This window comes from Gopherus flavomarginatus, chromosome 17, assembly GCF_025201925.1.
Source record: "Gopherus flavomarginatus isolate rGopFla2 chromosome 17, rGopFla2.mat.asm, whole genome shotgun sequence".
In the NCBI taxonomy this organism is placed as follows: Eukaryota; Metazoa; Chordata; order Testudines; family Testudinidae; genus Gopherus; species Gopherus flavomarginatus.
In genome coordinates, this window is record NC_066633.1 from 6,075,923 (window position 1) to 6,100,932 (window position 25,010).

General features: G+C 48.9%; 1 protein-coding gene across 2 annotated transcripts; it reads right to left on the reverse strand.

The window, feature by feature from the left end:
• Nucleotides 1-1,859: 1,859 nt before the first annotated feature.
• LHX3 (LIM homeobox 3) lies at nucleotides 1,860-23,043 on the reverse strand. Of its 2 annotated transcripts, none has more exons than XM_050926974.1 (6): nucleotides 22,974-23,043; nucleotides 10,883-11,054; nucleotides 8,827-9,029; nucleotides 5,603-5,754; nucleotides 4,498-4,669; nucleotides 1,860-2,278 (listed from the first exon to the last, which is right to left on the reverse strand). In XM_050926974.1, the coding sequence occupies exons 1-6, from the start codon at nucleotides 23,041-23,043 to the stop codon at nucleotides 1,860-1,862; spliced, it is 1,188 nt and encodes a 395-aa protein (XP_050782931.1). The 2 variants fall into 2 exon arrangements, with proteins under 2 accessions (XP_050782931.1, XP_050782930.1); XM_050926973.1 differs by lacking the exon at nucleotides 22,974-23,043 and adding an exon at nucleotides 17,689-17,782.
• Nucleotides 23,044-25,010: the final 1,967 nt, after the last annotated feature.

Here is a 25,010-nt window from a genome sequence, read left to right on the forward strand (position 1 = left end):
TCCCACCCCCAAGTGAAAGAACTGTGTCCTGCTAGGCCTTTGAACAGAACATTTTAACATTCATGCTTTTGTCTTAACTCATCATTTAACGATGCTGCTCCTACTGAAAGGCCAGAGAGCCCAGAAGAAAATACTCACTCATATGCTAGTAACAGGAACGTGTACATTTAAACAGCAAAGAGTCCTGTGGCACCTTATAGCCTAACAGACATATTGGAGCACGAGCTTTCGTGGGTGAATACTCTCCTTCCCCTTTTTTCAGTTCACACCATTAAAGATGCTCCTGTGGCTTCTGTTGTTTAATGCATGACATTTACAGTCTCAAGATGCAGAATGTGTTGCCACAGACTAATTGGAAACCACAAACCATCTGCATTATTGGGTATTTCTTCCCGTATCTCAAGTGCTACGAAATAATCCTAGGTTATCGGAGACTATGCAATCATTTAACAATATTGCTTATAGCTCCCAAAGGTTACCAGGGAGACCATCTGTTTTTAGCCTCAGTTCAGCAAAGCACTTTTGAACTTAATGGGACTCCTTACATGCTTAAAGTGAAGTATGTGTTTAAGTGTTTTGCTGAATCAGGGCCTCAAGTCTTCAGGGGTTTTTTAATGTATTTAACCAGATTGGTGCTTTTAGCGTGAATTTAGCAAATGACTTATTTAAACTTTAACTGACAAATTTATTTGAAGTCATAAAGTATTTGATCATCAGAGAGAGAGAATATAAATAAGACACTGGACATACACAATCTACAGTTAATCCAATATTCAATTTTACAGGTAACAGTATACATATTGTTTTGCCTTTCTTCACAATCAGTTTTCACTATATCTGCTGTGAAATACACAAATGCATAGAATGGAGAAAGTGTAGTGGTGGTGAACATAAGTATGTGCATTGGGATGCCTCCCCCACAACATATGAAGAACAGTTGTAACTAAAGCAAGCCTAACAAAATGTTGAGACGGTATTTGGCAACAAGACATTAGGTGCAACTTTGACAAGATTTGCAATAAAGTTGTCATAGAGGAATCAGTAAAGAAAAACATTAGTTTAACAATCCAGAAAGACCAGTATTCTTGGGTCAAGAGTTTTCTTGATCCAGTTGGAAAACAGTGGTTATTTAATAATAAATACATCTATTCACAGTTTAATGTTTATGTGGAAAGAATAAAGCTAGCAATCTATGAATTAAAAAGTGAAAAGCAAAGTTAACATATGGTCCTCATAGTATAAAGGAAATGTGATTATTAATAAATGATTGGCTTATTAAAGACCATTTAAATTTAGAAAAGCTAATAGAAATTCAAAAATGAAACAAAAAAGCTTTACTCTGTTACTGCTTTTTTTTAACCTGTTGGAAGAACAGAGAAATAAGTACATGGTTTTCTACCATGAATTTGTGAAGAGATTATTCATTGTTCACATTTCTCCTGTAGAAATATAGACATTGTTGCTTCTTTTACAGTGGATGAGATCTTTATTTTTAAAAAAGCTTGAGGGGTAAGTAAGTGATGAAGCAAGTCATTGCTTTGGAGAATGAACTGACAACAGAAAACAAAATGTTATCAGCTCTGTAAAGCACGAGTCTTGGTGTTCAGTAGTTTTCTGTAGACACAATGAGCAGTTTCACTTGGACTTTCCTTAAGCCAGCCACTGTGACATGAATCCTTGGTCAATTGTCTTTGGCTAACCCACAGCTGGCCAGCCTCTTGAGCACATTTCCTTTTCTTTCTCCATGTAACTATCTTACTTTTTCCTCAGAAGTCATTTTTTGCCCCATATTTTATTCTCAACAGTAGATGATGCTTAGTAGCTTGAAGTCTTTTCCCCACAGTGTGGTGGGTCCTGTATCAAAATTGGGCATGATCAACTTCATCTAACCAAGAAGCAGGGCTAGCAGGGAAGTCTGGATACCCTCCACTGCTCCCTGTGGAGAGATCAGAACTGGGTCCATTCCCTCCTAAGACTCTCATTGGCTGGGGCACGCCTTGTCCACCTTGAGCTATGATGCCTAAACCGTTGTCTGGATAAACCAAGCTTGAGATTAAAGGCTGGTGGCCTGGTAATGCCTGCAAAGAAGCTGGTGATTGGGGTATCCCATAGGGGCTGTTGGATCTGAGGTCGTGGTACTGGTCCTGAGCGGGAATGCCACTGTGTTCCAAAGAGAAGCTCCCGTTGGTCCCAGCTTGTCTCCCCAAAGCAGGAGAAGCTTCATTTAGGTTGCTGTAAATCCCATTGGAATGACTCATTTCTGACATAGAGGGCTCATCTGAAAGGGAAACGGGCTTGATTTATTGGGAAAGCAAACTAGCTGGAGACAATCTGATCAGAAACCTTGAATGCTGTGGAACTTTAAAACCCATGGATGGATAGATAGATTAGATGGGCGTGTATGGCGAGAGAGAAAGAGGACTTGCATGTTTTGCACAGCTTTTCAATGCTATGTTGGTCTTGTCATTTCTTAATTCCTTATTACCTCTGTTTTTTATCTATGGCTGGATCTCAGCCAAGACAATGGGATTTTTTTTTATCATGAGGGCAGGAGTCTAATTCACTTGGACTTTTAAAAACATGTATGAAATGTAGATACTAAGAAATAACCTTATTTTTTTAAAAAAAAACATCCTTTAAGGGAGAATTGAGTCTAGACTCTTGATCTGCCTCTTTCTATTGTTCTGTGTTCCTTTTATTAATTATTATTATGGCCTCGTTAGTTATATTTATCTCTATTTTCACTATCATTTCAGGAGCTATCATGATACTCACTGATAGAAGGGAATGATCTAAAGGAAAACCATCCATTACTTAGGAAAAGGAATTAAAATTGCAGTGTTTTTTTGGTGATCAGAAATAGGTTAATGAAGTGTATTGGGATCACTTAGAATATTTTTTAAAATGAAAAATATTTTCTAGTTACCAACAAAATTATATCTGCATTTATTGGACCCTTCATAAAAACTGAGACTGACTCTCTTATCTAGGATATTAACCTGGTGCATATCTTAAACTTATCAATCATTGTGTTTAATACTTTTAGTTACTGTGTAATGGGATATTCATATAAAATAATGATGCTGCCTAAGCTCATGTGGGACAAGGCATGAAAATGTAATACAATGTTAGGGAATCAATAGACAAGCTGAAATTTTTAAAATAGAGTTCTACATAAAGCTGAGTGAACATTTTTCATCTACAGGTTTTCCACTGGAAAATTCTGTTTTGACAAAGCCAAAATTTTTCACAAAACTACATTGACTTCAACAAAATTTTATTTTGAAAAATTGGAAAAAACATTCTGAAAATGTCAAAACCCCACATTTCAATATTTTCAGAATGGAAAGTCTTGATGTTTTTGACTCAAAACTACTTTTGTCATTGCGAGGTTCTTGAACTCTGTGGTAATAGGCCCATATATTGGCAGAAGGTACTAGATCACAGGAAGAAGTAGTTAACTGATTGCTACGCTAAGAAATGCCGTGAAGACAAGGTGTCCATGGTACTGAGCAAGCACTGAACAACCGGATAACACTTTTGAAGTCAAGAGCAACTACTCTTGCTTAAAGTTAAGCATGTGCTTAAGTGCTCTGTTGCATCAAAGTTTGAGGGAAGGTCTGTCAATACAGATGACGGAGTGACAGATCTCCTCCAAAGAAGCTTGAAATCCTATGGGAGGAACAGCTCAAAACAAGGAGATAAAATAAAAAATACCCCCAAAATAATTCAGTGGAATAATCCCCACCTCCCAAAAATTGTTGAAATAAAAACACTCCCAGAACATAACTCATGGAATATGAACACCCCAGAAACAATCTAAAGGGTTGCAGAGACTCTCCTATCAATATTCGCAATATAAACATTCTGATCAATCGTTCTGGACATTTTTGCTTTTAAATCTTTGTCATTTATAAAGTTCCTCAAAGAAATGTGTTCTTTTAATGTCAGAGGTCACTTGCCCAGACAAATCCGGAGTGACATTCTTCATGTTTTTCCTTTGATGGTTTCCAATGTGACACCATTAAAAAAAAAATAGCTTCCACCTTTAGTTTCTCAAATGCAATTGAGTCCAAATTGTCTCCTGCCCTGAGGAGTTCTAAATCACTCCCTGCAGTCACAGTGGAGATAAGTTACTTAACAGAATGCAGACTCAGTCATGGGTTGCTCCAGTTCTTGCTGACACGTATTTGTGTTTATGTTCCCAGTTTAATTCACCTGTATTGGGCATTTGTTTTCTTTGATTATTTTATGGCAGGAAATGCTTAGCAAGCAAATGGTATTTAAAGAATGAAATGAAACTGTGATGCAAAACCCATAGCTTTGCTTGGAAGAAGGCGGGGTGAAAAATGCACTTGGGGTGAAATTGCCCCCTGTCCAGGGGGTTAGCATGAGGCCTATGCACACTGAAATCTCGCTTAAGCCGTGAATTACACTCCTGTGATTGCTGCAGCATACCAGTAGTGCCAACTAGAACATGCACCTTCTTCCTCTTACCTGTAAAGGAGACCTCAGCATCACTGTCTGGGCCTTCCTCCTGGATACTGTCCTTGTCAGATTTGGAATTCCCCCGGGATCTTTTCATATTCCTAAAGTACTGGCCCCATCTCTGCCTTCCAGCATCTTTCTTCAGTCTTTTTTCCTTAGCCCTTCTGTTCTGGAACCACACCTGCCCAACGAAACAAAGGAGGTTAAAGGAACAACTTGAGAAGTTTCTAGTTTTCTAGAGAAAAGTATTAGAGGGGGAGAGAGGCACGACAACAATTTTAATATTTGCATCAAATGAATTTTTTTCATATAAAAACTGGTTTTCAATGAAAAGCCTTTTTTCAATGGATAAAACTCTTCATAGGACAAAAACTTTCAACTGGCTCTTTGAGCTATTGATCCATTCCACACGCAAGTACCACTGCACCTGCACGGAGTCCCTCTGAAATCAAGGGAACCCCTGTGAGTAGGGTGCACTGGAGGACCAGAGCCTTTGACTAGATAGAATCACAGAGATCAGGTACAAATAATAGATCTGCCCCCAAAATGGGAGGAAATTGTGAAACTTTCACTGAACAATTATTTTAAGGTTTGTTTTTCTTTGGCAGAATTCAAAATGTTGATGTTTTTGTTGTTAAAGTTGCAAAATGCGAATAATTTTTGCCAGCTTTAGAGCTGGCCTTTTTAAGAAAACAAGAGGGAAGGCGTGGATCTGTGAAAATTGTGATTTTTTTTAACCCCAGTTTTTTGGTCAACTTTTCAAATTTTGATCAAAATGATAAAAATCCAAATTTGGAGCATTTCACCCAGCCGTAGCAAATATACTCTGGCAAATCTCTGTGTGTGTGTGTGTTTTGAAACCATTCTGAAAGCACAAGCATTGGCCATTACTCTGGGTCTGTACAGAGATGGCCACCACAAGATAGATGTTTAATAACAAAAAAGACTCTTTTCTTGATCCAATCTGACCAACTAACACGCGTTGGCAGATACCTGTATATAGAAGGAAGCCTTACAAAGAAGAGCTATTTTGGGTGTGGGGGGTGGTGGACTCCCTTGGCTTTCCAAGGGGGGAGGGACCACTGCGTGGGATGCTCCCGCTGCCCCAGCTCACCTGTACGACTCTCATATCCAGCCCGGTCTCTGAGGACAGCTGCTCTCTCACGTGCCTGGCAGGTTTAGGGGAATTGTTATAAGCGTTTTTCAGGGTTTCCAGCTGCTTGGCTGTGATCGTGGTTCGGGGTCTTTTTGCCGTGGACTCCGCCTCTGCAAACGTTGGCAAGGAATAAAGCGCGTTATTGCCCACGCAGAGAGCCCCGTTTGAGTCACGATCGCCGGAAGAATGGCTCAGGATAAGGAGTGAAAACCTAGAACTGGGGTTTCATGCCCCAGCTGGCTTTGGTCGCAATCAAACTAGTCTGGAACTGGGGGGGGGGTCCAGAGGAAAACAAGCCCGTGCTCACTTTGCCAGCATTTAAGGGACGCGCAATGTATCAGATGAGAACCAGGGGGGTAGTCGTGTTAGTCTGGATCTGTAAAAGCAGCAAAGAATCCTGTGGCACCTTATAGACTAACAGACGTTTTGGAGCATGAGCTTTCGTGGGTGAATACCCACTTCTTCAGATGCATCTGAAGAAGTGGGTATTCACCCACGAAAGCTCCTGCTCCAGTACGTCTGTTAATAAGGTGCCACAGGATTCTTTGCTGCTTTTACAGATGAGAACGAAACTCACTCTGGTTTCATGGGGTAATATTGTTACTCTCCTGTGTTAATTTAGCGGGGGGAGGGTGTAGCCATTTAATAAAAGCGACACCGATTAAGCTGAGACCCAATTATGGAATAGATTTAAGTTTGGAGCTGCCTATGCAGTGTTGTGGGGAGTGCTGGGTGTTGCACTACACACCAAGGCGGGTTTTCAGGTCCTTGCTCCTCTGCTGAAGCAAATCTTCATTAGTATTAAAACTTCTCCTGGGATACAAAGTAAGAGGTGCGCGCTCTGGTTTGTGGTGGTTGTTTTTGGCGTGGGCAGGGCTATGAAATCTCCCCTCAACAGCAACTCCGCCCTTCTTCACTGGGGCACAAATATTGGGCCTTTGACTAGACACTGGATGCACGTTCTGAAAGTGAGAGTCGAATTTCACAAGGCTCCACTGTGGGCCGCTCCCTGCCTGAGAATTATTCCCACCGGCTTCTTTCACTGTTCTGCTTTCTTCACCTCCAGACCCGCTACTGTTCGCAGGATATGAATAGGCCCCCCCTGCAGCGAGCTTGGGGAGTGTGTGTCCGGGGTACGCAAACCCAAAGTGGCGCTGGAGTTCACCGTGCAGAATTGCGTGTGACCTGATTGTCATAACGCCCAGAGCAGCGGGCGGCGCTAAGAGGCGCCGACCCGAACACAAGGGCAATATATTCCCCTTGAAATCCCAAATTCCAGTCATCCGATTAAACCCCTGTAAGTAACCGCGGTGCCGTTTATTGAACCCCCCTGCTGGGGGATGCGTGAGAGACCCAGGACATCAGTGGCTCACAGAAGACACCTGCCTGCCTGGGGCAATCTAGGAAAGGTCCAGCGGGTTAATCTGCTAGTCGAGTGTAGGGACCTTGGGGTCTGACACGTTAGTTGGGATCACATTATCTTGGGCCCTCAACCTGAGATGTGTGTATAGAACACACTGCTGAAGCGTTAACTCTGTAGCTAAATAACCCCGCTTGTTATTCTAGAACCAAATTGTTCACAGTTAGGCTCAAATATACTTATAAAGGGGGACATTTTTAACGTTGCTTTGTGTCCCCCAGATCTCTGCCAAACTGCTTGACTAGGGCATCAGCAAACATCTGTTCTAAAGCTGCACCTGAAACTCTAATAACCACCTCAAAACTCTGTGTGTGTGTGTGTGTGTGTGTATGTAATGTCCCATTGTGTCTTCTCTTTCAGCAATTATATGCGCTCAATAAATAGCTAAAACTTAGAAATGTGTGAATTTGAATGGGGTTTGCATTTTGGATGCATGGAGGGATACGTAGATGGGTAGTTACCACAGCAGAGAGCTGTCCGATTTCCAGTACCACTTGTACAGAAAATGGAACATTGCTTCCTTGAAACCAGTGAAGGCTGAAATATCTGCTATTACTTTCCCCTTGGAAATCTGGAACACTATAAGCTGGTAAGATTTTAGGCGTGTTCTGTGATTATCCTATGAATTCACCCGAGTTTAGAAGATCATGTGTTTGGAACAGGTTAGTGCTTAGTAAGAATTTCAGAATCAAAATATAGTTTTAGCGTGTGGTCCTTAGAGACCCCGAGAGCTCCCAGCTCGAAGGTGACCGCTGGAAGAACAATTTCTCAATCGTCTTGCTGCCCCTGTTGGAGTCAACGGCAACAAAAGCTTCCGTGTCAAAGCATCAGCCTGCAGTGCTTACTCAAGCAAAACTCAATAAAGTCAAAAGAAGTTTTGCCTCGGGATGCTTCCCCCCCAAAAAAAAAACTATCCTAAGACCAGATACAAAAATACAGACCCTTTTCAAGCTGAAATACGGGTTTTAATTTATTTCGGTGCTGGGCATTGTCAAGTAGGGTTTACTTGCTATAAGGCAGGAGACGGATGAAAGTAATTAATAATTGGCTGATAGTGACCCCTAGTTTGGTGACTCCCTAGTTCTCATAACACAAGAACTAGGGGTCACCAAATGCAATTAGCATGTTTAAAACAACCAAAAGGAAGGATTTTTTTTCACACAATGCGCAGTCAACCTGTGGAACTCCTTGCCAGAGGATGTTGTGAAGGCCAGGATTATAACAGGGTTAATAAAAGAACTGGGTAAATTCATGGACGATAGGTCCATCAATGGCTATTAGCCAGGGGATGGTGTCCTTAGCCTCTGTTTGCCAGAAGCTGGGAATGGGTAACCGGGATGGATCACTTGATCATTACCTGTTCTGTTCATTCCCTCTGGGGGACCTGGCATTGGCTACTGTCCGAAGACAGGACACTGGGCTAGATGGGTCTTTGGTTTGACCCAGTGTGGCCATTCATATGTTCTTAGTTCTCTCACTGATTTTATATTTTGGAAAATAAAATAAATCTCTCCGAGCAGTGCAAGGGTATAACCCCCTTATCTCCCTGAGGCTATGTTTTGAAGGAGACACGCTAAGCTGCAGATCACTCAGTTTTATCGAGTTCGCTTCATCTCTGTTACTGAATCTTCCTTGATCTACCAGCTTGTATGGGAAGGAATTTGGGTGGGTGGGTGGGTGGCCAAGGGCAACCTCCCACCTCTCTAGATTCCCCGGGGCACTGTGCTAGCTAGGACGATCCCAGGCTGCCCTGTCCAGTTACCTCTCTGCTTGGCGGTCTCATAGTCTCCTTTACAGACCAGCCGGCTGTCCTCCATGAGGTAGAACTCGTCCCCCGTGGCCAGCTGCCTTTTACACACGATGCAAGAGAAGCAGTGCAGGTGGTAGACAAAATCTTGGGCCCTTCTCACCACCTGGGTAGGGGGGATCCCCTGCTGACAGGCTGCACATTTTGTCCCAAACCTCCTATTTAAAAAAAAAATCCAACAGAAAGTTGCTAGTGACTGAACTGCAAAGAAAGATTCCCCAAGCCCGGGGCAGAAGCTGCTGCTTTCTGCGTCACGGGAGGGGTCGGACTTGCTTGGTTCCCACCGTGTTCACTTTCTGTCGGAGCGAATCCGGAGTCGCGTCACAGCGGACTCCTGCCTTGCAGCTGGGCTGGCCCGCTCACCGCAATCCCAGGGGCTGCCTGGGGAGGACGCCCTGTCTGAGCCGGTGATGCAGCGTGGGCAGGACACTCCGAGGCATCTGCTTGGAGCAAGGGAGGTCCCTGAATCCAGTCCCTGAACTGGAGCCTGCCCGGCTGCTGCCCGCAGTTGAAAGGGGTCTGCCTTGCAGCTGGGGCGGGGGCAGCTGCCTTCCAGTGAGTGGCACCGAATTGCCTCGCCTCGCCTGGGCGCCAGTGGAGCTTGTGCAGCGTGAGAGGCGAGCGAGGGGCTCACACGCCAAGGGATTTGCTGGGGTTAGGGGGTCTTCGCTCAGAAGGGCAGGAGGGGGAGCCCAGCAGGTTTAAGTTCAAACTGGGGGCTGGATCGTTGGCCTTTTAGCAAGACAAAGATACGGGAGTTGATGGTGCTGGACAGAGCAGCGCCGCCCCCCACGCGTTCCACGCCCGGACACGCGGCACGCCTGGTCCCCGAGGGACACGCTGGTCCGGTAGAACGCGCGTGGGCGCGGATCTGAACGCCCCGGAGGGGGTCCCAGCAGGCAGTATCTACAGGGAGTTTAATTCTGTGTCGAGCTGGTGGGGTTTCCAGAATCGACTCTCGTCCCGTATTTGATTTTACTGCGGGTAGTTTCTATTGCAAGGTCACAAAGGAAAGGGCCCGCTTTCTTTTTGCTATGGATGCAAAATCTGGGGAAAAGGAAACCCAGCGGGGACCCAAATGCTGGATGCGCTCTGACCTCGGGAATGGCGCGCGGTTCTTACATTTGCACGCCCTGTTTTACTTATTGCAACCGAGAAAAAACCGGGGAAAGAGTGGCGGGGCTGGGGTTGTTTTTGCTACTGCCAAACACATAAAATCATCGATTGAATTAAAATGTAAAAACCCAAACTTAGGACTTAGCCGTCTATTGGTGCGTGTTTCTCCCGGGCTATTTGGAGACTGACCCCGGTCTTCTGGGGAACGATTTAAGCTTCGCTGCGGGGGATATTCGGAGCCGCGCGGGTCACGGTCAGAAGGAGAGTCTCGCTTGTGACCGCTGAGGTTCTTGGCCAGGCACAACTCCGCTTTGGGCTCAAGGTGCGCAGCTCCAGGCCCGGGGCCTGTTTGCTCGGAGCCCCGGCCAGGAGAACTCTGAGCAGCGGCTGAGGCGCAGATTTCCCGGTACTTAATCAACTTTACTGAAATCCCTTTGCGGGCGTGAGGTACAGAAAGGCAAATCTGTCTCTCCCCGCTCCTTTACTGAACTTTTTTTTTTAAATCAGCCTCTGATTTCCTCTTTATTCGCAGGTTCTTTTCTGCATGCAGATAGTTATTAGATGCAACAGTGATCTCCCAGGAAGCCATATATTCCAAGAGGGGAGAGCCCGCTTCCAGCGGTAGTCGGTGGGATGTGTGGACGGGCTGGAGCCCTGTTCAAATCAGAGGAGTTCTAAGCATCTCCTAGGAGGGCAAAACAGTAACCCCCCATGCCCCACGACCCCCTCACCCCACTTCTCCATTCACCCTCCATGTGGGGCCTGCTACGATTCATGATTGCCAGTGGCTAGTCAATCCCCCCCGGCCCCCACCCCCGCGACATGTCCTGGCCCTAAAATCTCTACCACCCTCCCCTTCATCCGAGGGTGCTTAGTTTGGTTTGGTTTTACTCACTTGAAAAAGTCCTCTTTGCAATACACGCTGTCCCCTCTGCTGAAGCATTTCTCAGCCAGCTGGGTCTGGCAATCGCTGCATTTCAGGCATTTGCTGTGCCAGTGTCTGTCCAGCACCTTCAAGATGAACCTGTCCACAATGTGTTGGTTGCAGCCTGCACAGAGAGGGATTTCTGGGAGGGGAGAGAGGGGGATAAAGGACATAATTATGCGGTTTAATTTCTCAGTTCTAGAGCAGCTAGGGGCCCGATCCCACCCTTGCCATGGGAAGGCGTCACTTGGAACAGGATTGGATCAGATCTGGGGGTAACGTCTGCGCATAAATTAAACTCCAGTTTGCTGGAAGGAGCTCCGACTAATCGTTCTGTGTCCACACACAGACACGGGCACGTTTCGTGGGTCGGTTTGTCGGGCTCGGGCTTGCGAATCGGGCTCATGTTAGCGAACATGAATTCAGCTCTCAGACACAGGCACTAAATGGTTCTATGGGAGACACTTCACGGCGTGTGAAGGTTGGGATTAGCCTACACAGCAAGAGCCATGGGAAATCCAGAACCCACAATGCAACGGCCTGATGTTGGAGAGACAGGGACCAACTTCTGCTTGGGAAAGAAACGAGCTTTGGAGCGTGCACTGAGCTCTTCTTCAGACCTGGTGCAAGAACAAATTCACCTCACCCACCTTGTCTCTCTAGCATCCCGGGGCCCAGAAACTACAGCAACAATTTCGTGCTGGCCAAAAAAAAACCCCACATTGAAACGATAGATCACAATCGCCTGTTGTTGACAAAAGCACATCCCAGATCATCCAGAGCAAAAACAGAGACGTCAAAGTCTACTCATTAGATCATGTGATATCCCACGCCGGTTTTAAACATTGCAAATGCAACGCGTGTGTGTGGGGACGTGTGTAAAATTCTGGGATTTATTATTCAAGACTCAGAGATGCTGAAAGTGCCTTTTAAGAATAAATACGGGGGGAGGGGTCAGAAAAGAAACGGATTCAAATGCCTCTGGGAAGCCGGATTCATTCTGATCTATTTCAGGAGGGGGAAAGAGGCGCCGGATTATTTCTAATGCTGTCCTTGAATGAGCAGTTGCTTTAGATCTGCTTGAGAAGCCGCATTTTGCAGGTATAACTTCCGGGTCCGGTAAAATCATTCAAAACAAAGCACCCCCGCACCGGGCTGATGGCAGAAGAGACACGCCGTTACACTGCTAATCTGCGGGTTGGGCGCACACGCGCCCCGGGTGGGGTTCGCCGGGTCCTGGACACACGCGCGCGACCACCCAACCCAGCTGCATTTGGCGTGAGCCGAACACAACCCCAGGTGCCGGTCGGAAAAGAGAAACATTTTTAAGGCAAAACAGTTCGCGCCGGAGCCCGATTTCATCCTGGTGGAATCCCCATCGCCGGCAGCTTTGGAAGTCTCCTGGAGCGTCAACAAATCAACAAACAAAACCAAGGTCTCCGCGCCCGAAATCAGTGCTTGGCGCCCCGGCCGGGCGAGGCTAGAGGGGTCCCCTCCTGGTCATTGCAACAGAAGAGCAGCAAACAGAGATTTATCGTTATTACATTTTGATTCTGTTTCTGCCCAGCGAATAACATCATTTCCGCCATCCACAAAACCCACCAGTACAAATTACATTGGCCAAAAAAAGTTCTGCTTTTGTTTTGAGGGGGTTTTTTTGTTTTGTTTTGGGTTTTTTCCTGTTGTTGTTGTTGAGTTTTTTGGTATAAATTCCCAGGGAAATATTCAGAGTAACAACAATAATTTGACAGGCTCGTTGCGTTGTCTAATACATCGCCCCCCTGCAAAACAAGCCAGGTGCAAAAATCTCGTGAAACAAACACACAATTATTGATCATCTGACACCCCCCACCCAAAATACAGCAAAGACATTGCAAGGAGAGAGAAACAACTTGCCAGCTAACGTTAGACTCCAAGGTTGGCATCCCATATTCTCAGCAACCGTCCAGCACCAACTAAGCTCCTCAGCACAAGCTGCTGGCGGACGCTCAGGTCAGACAGAAGGTGCTGCTGTCTGACCCCCAAGACCCAAGCTGGGGTGGGGAGGGAGAGATGAGGGGGGAAGCTTAAGACTCCCAAATCACCGTCTCATAACCAAAGAATATTGCCTCCTTCTGCTCCTCGCCTCTAATCTGATTTTCTAAGACAAAATACAATCTCTTAAATTAATATAAACCCTCGTGGAAATTAATTTCCTGCCTTGCAGCGTGTGTACACACACACACACACACACACACACACACACACACACACACACCCCTATTAAGTGACTAGAACCTTACGTTGCATTGTGAGTCCAGCAGAGAGAGGAAACGACCTTAAAACGTGTCTTCGCGGTGCAGCATCCTCCCTGGGTTTACATGCGGGAGCAGATCCCCCATTTTTTTTTGTTCTTTGTAGCCCTTCAGGTCGCTCCCCCGCCCCCGAAAAACAAATCTAAACTGCCTTTGACCCCGGGAGCCCTGGGTTTGCCATCTTCACACACATCTCCCGTCCCTCTCCCTCACTGCTACCAATTCTATAATTAGGCCTGAGTCAAATATTCCTGGTCGCAGCCTTCCCCCGAACCAATCAGGAATCCCCCTCCACCCTGGATCTCTCTCCAAATCACGCCTGACAATTAAAACGGTGAAGGCTGCTGCAGACTAAGCGGGGTGAGAGAGAGGAGATTTAATTCACTAAATCAGTTTATTTTTAGACCTGGGTCACTCCAGCTTCTCTCATTGGTGTCAGTTTTAAGAGCCTGCGGGGGGGGGGTGCGATCACATGGGCACCGGGGTTAATTTCAGAGCCCGGAAATTGCTGGTGCCCAGTGACCAGCTGCAAGGTTCCAGCGTCCACACAGGAGGGATGCTGCCGCTTGAACTTTTTAGGAATAAACGGGTGAGGCCGCGGTATAAAAAACAAAAAAACCCCTGGGATTCCTGAGCCAGCCAACACTGGACCCTGTCCTGAGCTTTGGGTTTCATCATGTGTTTATCTCAGGGTCTTAATTTTCTTGGTGAAGCTGAAATACATCGTCAAAAGAAATAAACTTCATTCCCAGATTGGCCCCCTGTTCTCAGCAAAGACCCTTTGCGCCGCGAGCGGAGCTGCCCGGGCCTTGGTCCAAATAGATACCCAAGTACAAATACATAAACCACGTGCGCGTGCTCGGTAGAGTCTTCGATTTCAGACCAGACCTGACCGCCGTCTAGTCTGACCTCCTGCACAAGCCGATATTGGCCTACGAAGTGTTTCATATTTTCCAGAGAGACGAGTCTGTATGTGTGCGTGCGAGCCAGCCACACGAGCCAACGAACAGCCTGGGCGAAACGCACAGGGAAAGGTACAAACACTGTTTAGTAAAACGACTTTTTCCCAGTGGTTGAGGTGTCTGTGTTTATCCGAGACTCAATGCAGGGGCTCTGTGAAATGTTACCCCCTTTTTTTAAAAGAAATGGGCGAGCAAAGGTTGAGCTTTATTTGCCATCAATAACCGAATATTGTCATGGTCCCTCCAGCGATCCTGCCCCCAGGACTGTCTCCGGGGTGATCTCTGACACCCGGCACCATGGCAGCCACTGACACTACAGACGTGGCCATCCAATTGTTTGGTCTCCACAGTCGCTCACCCACCTCTTGAAAATGTAAATACACCTTTGGCTTTTGACCAGCAGGACAATTAATAGATCTCCCAAAGCGGGTGTAGCGACCCCTTCTGCTTCGAAACGGTTCTGCTCTCGGGAGGCAAGTTCCCGGCAGCCAGAAACAAGCAGGGGCATCACCAAAGCGGAATAAAGTTTGTCGCTTTCCAGCAGGGACGCGCGCCACGAACAGGTGCTCGCACGTGGCCAACGCTGCCCGTAGGCCATATCCTGGGTGTATTGCATGTGACGCTGCTCACATGGCACACTGTGGGATCCATACAGCCGTACACCCTGGGCAGGGGGAACCTGGTGCTAGCCAGACTGCCCATGGCGATGAGCTGTTGTTCTGTAAGGAGTCAATATTGTCCTCTCCCCCTGCGCTATTGCCCAGAACCCAGGACTAGGAAGCACGTGTCTTTCCTTTAGTCTCAGACAAGAGCCAGGCTGGACATTAAAACATTCAGCGGGGAATGAATTTGGTGAGAAAATAAAGTGCGTTTGCAAACCCCTGTTGCTGGCTCTTGGGCCGGTTGCTCAAAGTCTAACAAGACATGAGGCGTTTCGCTGGGGGTTGGGGGGTGCATGTGGATTTCTGTCCGGACTCGTTTTAAGGTTAGAGTCGCTCTGATAGCGTGTCTGCAGTGACGGGATGGGCACCTGGGACCTAAGCTGGGGGTGACATTTGAAGAACTAGCAAAGCCTCCTCAGAATGGTACCCAACTGCCTCGAAAACAAGAGGCGATTTTCGCTAGTTCTCGATAAACAAGGCAGGTCCCCGGGGCGAACCTAGCAAGGAGCAGGGGGAGGGGGGCTGGGCGCTAGCCCCGCCGGCTGCCCAGGTAGAAAGCTCTCTGCTCAATTATTTATCCGCCCCACGCCACAGCCCTGCGCTGGAAACGGCATCTAGCTTTTGTTTGCATTGTGATCCTCTGCTAAAACTTTAATGCCCTGCTGTTATACTGATCCTCCCCTCAGAGGCGGGAGAGAGAAAACTGGGGGCCCTCTGGCGCAGACCTGAGCAGGGTGCAGGGGTAGAGGGGGGAGGGCGGGGGTGTGTCTGCTTTTTTGTGTCCCCCTTTATTCTGGGGCTGTATTAAAACCGATATCTCGCCTTGTCAGGTCTCATCTGTACACTCCAGACCTGGGCTGCTGCCTCTGATAACCAGCGAGCTAACTTTATACACCTGTGCCAACGTGTGTTTCAGCTCAGAAGAGGGTCAAATCAAGGAAACACGAGTGGCACAAAAATACCTCCCTTTACCTGGCTGTCGTTAGCCCGGGGGATGAAACACTGTTTAGCCCGCAAAGTGAAAAGACCAGATGTGTTGTTTTCCCTTCACAATGGGCTTTAGAGTTGGGGCCCTAATGCAAAGCCCTGGTGCCCTGCGGTGCTTTCAAAGGGTGTTTCAAAAACGATTTGAATAAGGGACAGAATTGCACAGGTTGTGACAACAACTCCCTTAGTGCTCCTGCTCTTTGTACTTCCCTGATCTCAGCCAGCAGCCTTCCGGCCAGAGAACCGAGCTACGCCTTTAACATCAACGCTTTTAGGCAATCCTAGAAGACTAGGGTTGGAAGAACCCTCGCGAGGTCACCTAGCCCAAGATCAAAATAATACAGGACCGTCTTCTCTTTCTGGGCAGGCAGGTGTCATATATAGTGAATTTATTTAAGGACAAAATACTTTTCTGATCTATTGCTGGGAAAGGCGCGATTCATTCTTGAGACCTGACTCGTTTTCTTAACAAAAAATAAATAAACAAAAATTTAAACCTGGGGTTTCTCGCTCCGATTTATTTTAAGGCCCCTTTTTTCATGTAGCTCCTTTCTAACCACTGTACTTGTGTCCCAGGACCTGGTACCCAATTCTCTTCGTTCCCCCTCACGGTGTCAATAAGACATTGAATAAAGTGCATGAAATATCAACATCCAGCAAGTAAAATGTTCGTTGCTATTTAACAACCAAGCAGAAAAACCTGTCAAAGCTGCAACACCCTTCACCTTCTCAGGGCTAGTTAATTTCAAGATCCACAGGACTTTGGACCCGATCCTGAAATCTCTTCTCAGGCAAAACCTCAGTCAAGCTTCCTGGTAATTTGTGCCTAGACAAGGACGGGAGGGAAGATCGGGCCTGTTCAGACATAAAAGATGCGCTGGGCTATGGGAGAGGGGGCCGCGGTGACTCCGAATAGCTGGTGAAACAGACAAGGAAAGAGACCAGGCTCTGGGCCGTAGGGAAGGCCTCACGCAGTCTCGCTTTTATAAAAAATGCAGCAGCTAAAGCATATGTCAGGGATACCTCCCTGTCCCTTCTCCTGCCCCGCCTGATCCCTCGCCCTCTGATCTATAAGCCCGGGCATTACCGAGAAAAGAAACCACAGGGCACCCGAAAGAACCGAGCAAACCATTTCAGGGAGCAGGGACTTCCCATTCGGAAGGGGACAATCTGATTCCCCAGCCACCTGACTGATCGCAGCAGGGCCGGTCGCGCCTCATTTGGGGCTAGCTCGCGGGGGAAGATTTCGTTTGCCTCCCGGGGTTGGGTTTTTGCAGAGCTCGGCTCTAAATGCGACTCTCCCTGCAGAGCACCCCGAGAAGTTTCAGTCCGATCCCTGCCAGGAGGAGCGATGATCAGTCGAGGCAAGGGACATATTTCTACCGAGGGCGCCGGAGTCATTTGCAAGGAGCTGGCCCAGGGCAGCCGAAATATTATTTATGGGCGCCCGGGACTACAGATAAATGATATTTTCATGCAGTTCTTTCCACCATTAATTCGCCTTAGGCTGGTTTGCGTTTTTCAGCAAAAGTCTCCCCTGATTTATGACGACAGACGTACAATTAACTCGATGTGTAATAAATAAATGGCGGAGGGGCCTCTCTCCATTTCTCCTGCTCCTACCGTTGAGTCAGGAGTTCAGAGGCGCCAAAAAAACAAGTGCATTCAAATAAACGAGGAAATAATTAGTAATAATTGATCGTTCAGATCCAGGGGTGCGCATTTGCACTGACCCCTCTTCCTACACTGCGCAGTGCTCTGCGATCTTGCCAGCTGCACCTGTTCGAAGATCCCCTAGCACCATCACCTGTCTGCAGACCCATTGAGAAGCCGGATTCCCCCCACCTCTCAACCGCCGAAAAGCCCTGTACCTTTGCGCACATCCTCATTCTGTGCCAGCAAAGCGAAGAGCATCTCTGTATTCGAGCAGTCCTTGCCCGCGCTCAGTTCCTTTAGAGCATCCATCTTGCATCGCCTTCCGCCACAAACTCTGCACAAATGGGGCGCTGCAGCCCACTCCGGGGTCTCAGAGGCAAACGTGACCCGTGTCTGGCCGCCCTCTCCCCTCTCCGGCGCGCCCTGTCCTCCCCAAGCAAGCCCGAAGCAGCGGACCATATGCCTGCTCTGCACGGAACCCTCCAAGTCCATCCAGGGTCCACACAACACCCACCCACACCCCGCTGGAGGTGTCGTGCGCTCGCAGTGCAGAAGAGGGAGTTGCACACAGGAGCAAGCAGGGCTGAGGAGTAACCCTGCTGACTTAAAGTTCACCCCATGCAAAGGAGGGTGGAATATCATCACCGCCAGCTAGTGGGAGGCTGCAGGTCTCAACTGGGCTCCAGGGGCCGGCGGAGGCAAAGGGAACCATTCGTCATTTTTATGTGTGCAGAGGGCAAATAATGAATACGGCCTGATCGCCGCTGAAAATACTTCAGTGGGGCTTCCCAGGGACTGTTTTAGCTGACGTCTGCTTTGCTGGGCCCTGTGGTGGTTGTCTCAGGGGGTTTGCGGGCAGAGGGAGGCCAGGCGTAAGCAGGAAGCGGGGAGCAAATGGAGAAAGGGGAGCAGCGCTGAGATTAGTCGATTCTATTTTTCAGGAAGCAATTTACAGACTTCCGCAGCTTGTTAGCACAACAGCCATCACCTTCCTCACAGAATAAATAGCTAGCGGAAAGCCCAGGGCCTACTCTCCAGGCTAAGCTGCGATTTGGGGGCGGGGGTCCCATCGAATCTGGAAGTATCAAATTAACTCACCCCTCCCCCAGGAAAATGCGTTGCTTTTTTATTTATTTAGCAAATACACTAGTGACATCCTCCTGCGTTCCTCTCCTGTCTCATTGTGTCCACACGTGGAAGATATTTCTACAGGAAAGCGCACTGTTTGATGGGGTGGGGGGAAGAGCTCAGTGTCTACCTGGCCGCTTGGAAAGCTCACATCTTCCCCAGGGTCAGGAGGGAGGACACCCCAGCACAGCGCACGGACGCCGCTGCTCAGCCCACGCGGGAGCACGTGGGCTCCCGCGCTCTTCGCTTCCATGCAGCGGTTAGAAAAAACAGATCCACACGCTCTCCAAACTGGGCTTGACTCGGCGCACCAGCCCTAGAACCAAGGGCAGGGTTTGGATGTAAAGGGGCTGCCCCCAATAATGCCAAAATATTGGGCAAGCTTCTTATCCGCGAGCAGCCCGCCGCCCTTCCCAGCTCTGAAACAACCTCTCTCTTTAAGGAAGAGGGTTTTGCCCAGGCAGGCAAGGAGGGACGGGGAGGGGGGGACAAGTCCCAAGGGTGAAAGGAAATGGGCCAGATTCGTGGGAACTACCTGCAAAATGACAAAAGATCTGTTGGGAGAATGAAATCGCCTCTTCTTTTGGACCACGTTGGTCTCCGAGGGGGGGGAGGAGGAGAGTTGAGTCAATAGGAATCTGATTTTTAGAATTATTTCTATGCATCTCTTTCCCCTTACTCCCCGAAAAATCCTATTCCCCCTTTAAAGCGGAGCCCTTTCATTCTGGGGGCTCCTTGCGCTTTTGGGACCTGATCCAAAGCCCCATGGACAGGCTCCCATTGGCTTCCGCGGCAAACCAAGCTCCTCGGGACCTGCATGGACCAGCTCCCTGGACTCGGAGCTCGCAGGGTGGCGTGCCACGCTTGAAATGTTGGGAGCAGCTGTGGGCAGAATTGCTCGAGAAACCTGTCTCTTTCTTCTCCTCCTTCCCACGTGTCACAGGATCCCAGCACTCGGCCAAGCCGGTCTCACATTGCCCTGGCGTGGGGAACAGAGGGAGCCTATCTCATAAAGGTGTCCAGTGCCCCCACTCTTGTTTTTTTTTAAGACAACTGTTTACTTTGGGAGAGCTCGGCAGCTCAATAAAATGTTAAGTGCGGCAACACCCTGATAAATGTTATTGACACTGATCTTTAGAGGCAAAAGGTGTCTGGGGAAATCAAGCGTAGTGCTCCTGCCGTACCCTGCAGATGAATTCAAAATCAATGCGCCATTTGCCTGCATTTTCCAAGGATATGAAACGCATTTTGGTGAAAGGTGTGCGATGCCTCAATGTTATTTCCAACTTTTAAGCTTTAATAATAATTTTATGTCCTATTGATCGCCTTCTCTGAAGGAGCCGGGCGACACTAATGGTATCAAATGAGAAACACTTACGCCCGAGGAGTGATAGAAAGGGCATGTGGTACAATCTATAGCTCTAGATAGGCTAAGCTTCTTATCAAAGAGCAGGGGTACAAGGGCTGGGTGGGTGTGATCTGCTTTTGCATCCACCCAGCTTCTTAAAGCCCAGTTCACACCCACGCAAAGGAGTGCGTTCCTATTCTTTTCATGCCTAAACTAGAGAGACTGGTCTGGAATTATATTAACCATCCTGGAGCCAAGGCATGTGGGTTTAGCTGTGCTGGAAGGGGCAGACTGTTAGGTCTGGAGCATCTGGTATTGCATTAGCAGCATTTCCCCTTCGGTAACTGCAGGCTCTGGAACTGCATTCGTTGGGCTTTCTGGCTCCCAGGCGTGGGGTTTACCTGGGCGGGATGAGGGCTGTACGTTTTGTTGTTAGGATCTTGCCTTGCACTAGCATCTCCCGCAAGGCTCTGGAATTGTCTCGGGGGGGGGGGGAGCATCGTGTGCTTCTGGTTTATGGGTTAATTTGGAAGGGAAGGATCAAGGGATTTTGCCCAGGGTCTCTGATTTTCTAGCATCCGACAAAGCCCCAGCCCGGGAATTCCATTGCTCTTCCCCGGGTGTGACAGACTGGCCGCTCCGCGAGTAACTGGGCTCCCGCCCGCTTCACCGATGAATGCTTTAGATCAGCCATACCCGCTGGATTTACACCAAATAACCAAACCCAATCGAGTGGATTTGCAGGCTGAAGGCTGTGCGGCTGGGGTGCAAATGCTGTTTTAACCAGCTAGCCGTTTACTCTGGATGCACTCCTGAAACGCTACAATATTTGTCTCTGTTTATACAGGAAACCCCCATTTTATTTCTTATCTAACAGAGCTTCTCTGTTAACAAAGCCCCAGCAAAGAGTGTTTGCAGCGATGGATTCTTAACATCTCCATGCTCCGGGGCAGCCGCGATTTTTCCCACTCCTAATTAACAAAGTACCGTACAGGAAGTACCTTTTTTTAGGATTAAAATTCCCGATTATTTTTCCCCTTATTGAAACAGACTAAAGAGTCCAGGGAGGCAGCCAAGTGTATTACCTGAAAGCAGAAACCAAGATAATATCGAGATCTTAGTCCTCTCCTTGGAACCATGGACATTCCTGCTGGATGTCAGCCACGCTCCCCTTTCATCCCCTACCCACCCAGCGCACTAACATCAGGCTACTTGGACTCAAATACCCGTTAGACTCAGTGGAAGAAGGAGTTTAAAAGTTACAAAACTAGAGCGATTCCCTCGAGGATGAAAGTTAATCGTCCAAATGAACCGATGAGAAATCGGCAAAAATCAACTGGATTTCCCTGGATTATTTGCTCCCCAGTCGGGCAGGTTTTCCTCTTGCTGTGTCCAAACATGCCCAGGGACAGGGCCGGATTGAAGTGTCTACATTCAAACCCCCCAACCCTTAGGCCTGACAAGATTCCCTTCGAATTCCACTTCTATTGAGGAACCTTCTCTCAATAGAAATGGGTCAGAACAAATCTCCAACCCCCTTTGTTAAAACTCAGCTCCAATGTGCATGTTAAAGGGCTAAGAGGTCGGGGTTCTGCTAGATTTTCGTCTGGGCGCCCCGGTGAGCGATAACCCATTGAAAGGGACACGGCTGGAGCGGGGACTCAGCAGAGCTGGGCTGGGTATTCATTAAAGGGTGAGACAGCGTTTAACCGAACAGATAAATAAGAGAAGCCTTTGAACTAAATTGAAAGTCAGCTTGGCTGCGGGGTATGTGTGCGGAGGGGATAGGAGAGATCGACTGGACAGAGTTTAGCTGCGTGTTTTACCATTTTAGCTGCTTCCTTGTTCTATTAACTTCTCCCCCAGCTAAGAGATGGAGAATAACGCACCGCATCCGGCTGCCTCGAACCGCGCTCTGCTTGTTCAGAAAGTTCATGGAAAGGAGAACGCGGCCGATTTCTCTCACTCCAGCAGAACAAGGGTTTTGTCTTCCTAGTTCATAGCGATTCGAGCCATCCAGGGCGGAGCTGCCACCTAACAGCAGCAGCTGGGTCACAACGTGCGGCTGAAAGGCCCCGCTAGCAAAGCGAGGTGTGTTCGTAAATCGAGTTTTCCTTAACACGTGGCTCTATCTCGGCTGCGCGGTACTTTGGAGTGAAAGTGTCCCGGGAAATAGCCCCCGCATGCAGGCGCATCCTGGCCGGGCCGGTGGGTTGCTCTGGGGACCGATGTGCTGAGCGCGCTGACCTGCCGGAGTAGCGGGCACAGGTAGCTCACCTGCGCGTCCCTGTGGAAGAGCCTGGGGCTCAGGGCGGAGTGGGCGGCTGCGGGGCTCTGGCAGCTGACAGCAGGGAGTGATGGAGGAGCTGGGACAGCCCAGGTCAGACACGCGCTCTACAGCTGTCCAGCCAGCCGCTAACAATACCGCTCATTAGCCATTCCCGGCGTCTGTGGCAGGCAAAGCCCCACACGGCGAGCGAGGCTCCCCCCTCCCCCCCAGGGCACATTTTCTTTTCTTTTCGTTTTGTTTCCTTTTTAAACGTTGTTTGCAGAAAGCCAGCAGGAGATGCCGCTTGCAATGGATCTATTCCCTCCCCACCTCGGACTGTAACACGTGGGAACACAGCTCTAGGCAAGGGAAAATCTGCCAAATGGTCCTGCCAGTTGGTGATGTAGAAGCCACACCAAATATTACCAGCCTAAAGCAGCCAGGCGCCTGAGACCCGAGCCCCGAAAGCCACTGACTGTCTGGTGTAGCCACCCTAGAGATCTACGAGCCACATGTTACAAACACCTGCTTTCCTGGTTACACATAAAGGAGTTTCTTCCCCCCCCCCCGCAATTTATCTTAACTAGAACCTCCTGAGACCAAGGTGACATTGCTGGTCCAGGTGACCCATTTCACTGCGGAGTGGGGTGAGAACTCCTGACCACCACGCCAGTGTCACGGACAGATGAATAGCCCGAGGGAGAGGGGGATTGTTTCTGCTGTCCAGTGTTGGGGAGAGAGAGAGAGACTCTTACCTGGGGTCCGGCTGAAGGGGCAGATCTCAGCTGCCTTCTCGGAACCAGCTCGGACTCTTTCCAGCAGCATCTCGCGGCCAGGCGAGGAAGGACCGACCCGGGCGAACTTCAGGAGAACTTGGTGGGCTCGGATGGCCTGGGCAGAGAGAAAACAACGTCCTCTCACCCCTCCGCACCGAGCGGCGGGAGCCCTGCGGGGAGCGCTGCGCCGGGCGGTCACCTCCCCGCACTTAGGAGATGCTGCAACCTTTTAATCTAGTGGCTTCGCGGAAGGGGGCCCGGCTCAGCGCTGGCTTCCCACCGCGCAGTGGCTGGCGTCAGTTGACCCTCCGTTGCCACCGGTGTGCTGCTTAGCATAACAAAGCCCAGGGAGTGACTGCCAGAGAGCGGGAGCTCTCCATGGTGCTGACACAGGACGCCCAGCCAGCCAGGCGTGTGGTCTCCCCCCCACCCCCCCCAGACATACCCATACACGTGTCCAGCTTTCAGCCCGCACAATGGGGCTGGGCGGACCCCAGCGCCGGCTCATTGTCTGTATGCAGATCTCCCTTTTCGTTAAGACGCGTTTCCTTTGTCCTGCCACAAAAGTCTCTCTCGGTCCATCAGGCCATTAATGGGCAGAGTTGCGGGTGTTTCCGCCCCTGCTCGGCTCACACTCACACGGTGGAGGAGCGATTCCTTCCTCCGGGTTTGTGGTGGGGGCTGGTTGTCAGATGTCAGCATCAGAGCATTTTTTAAAGGGGCTGGGGGCTGGTTTTCCTCACTGATTCCTACCAGAGAAATACCCTGTGCGACCCGAGGGAATCTATTGTATATTCACCCACGTGCGCCTGAAATAAATCATTCCCCGAACAGAAACGCAGGGCCACATAACTACAAAGCGTTGTTTGGTTTGTTTACTTTGCTGCATTTAAAACATACACCTTGGAACTTCAAACCTGCGCGGCTGCAATTTCCTCCGGCTTCACTAACTACACCAGGAGACAGCTACAGGGCTAGGACAGAGCTGTACATCAAATGTGCTATTTTTAAAAAGGAAAACCGCTTAAAAGCAAATATTTCTTGTAAATTAAGAGGCTAAATAATCCTTTGACAAAGGTAATAGCCACATTCACTCAGGGAAGAGCCATCAATAACCATCGAGGCCAAAAATTAGCGCGGGGAACAGGCGCAAATGCTCGTTGTTTGTTGACGAGGCTACAGAAATCCGAGAGGTTTTCTCCCACTCTTCAGGCGTTTCGCGATTTCTGACCCTCCCTGGCTTTGCCGGGGGGGAATCTATAAGCTGGGAGGAAATTCAGCTTCGCGTTAGGTAGCGCAGACCAGTTGCTATTTCCAAAACAAACAAACGAATCGTTAGTTTCCCGAAGCTGGATTCGAAAATATCTGCCCCTCCCGCAAGGAAAGTTGCTTTTTCCATTTCCCTGGCAGAACCTTCCCTTTCGGAAGCTGGACTCTCCCCCTCCCCCCAGTCCCGGGAGCTTTGCTGGTTAAAGGTGGATGATTTGTTTTTCTAATTAGTTAATGAATTTGGGGAGCTAAGGCGCTTTGAAACGCTGATTTAGCGAAGTGTTGGTGTGAAGACTCGCGCCCGGCTCGCCCGAGTCCCCCTCCTGCCTTTCGAGCTGGGGGCCTTTTAATTAGCTTAATTTCCAGCAGAGGCCTGAGGAAAGAAAAGCCCAAGTGCAGACAGGACTGTGGCTTCCGCAGGATCCGGGAAGGAAAGTGCCCATGGGTGGCCGCAGAGTCCCGCAAGGCCGGCAGAGGCGTAGGCACCTGGGGACAGATCGGGGGAGGAAACTTTACGAACAGTTCAAGGCAAATCTGCCCCAAGGCAAACGGGTCTGGTGATTCTATTGCCCCGAGGACTCGCCCTTTGCTGGCTCTGGCCGAGGAGACTCTCGCTGCTCATTCCAGGGTTTTTTGTTTGGTTTTCCAGCATCTGCCTGGAGCTGGGTCACTCTGTTCTCCCCGCGGATATAGGTCACAGGCTCGTCTGTCCTCTGAGCCTGGTCAGGACCGATGGACCCCAGCCCC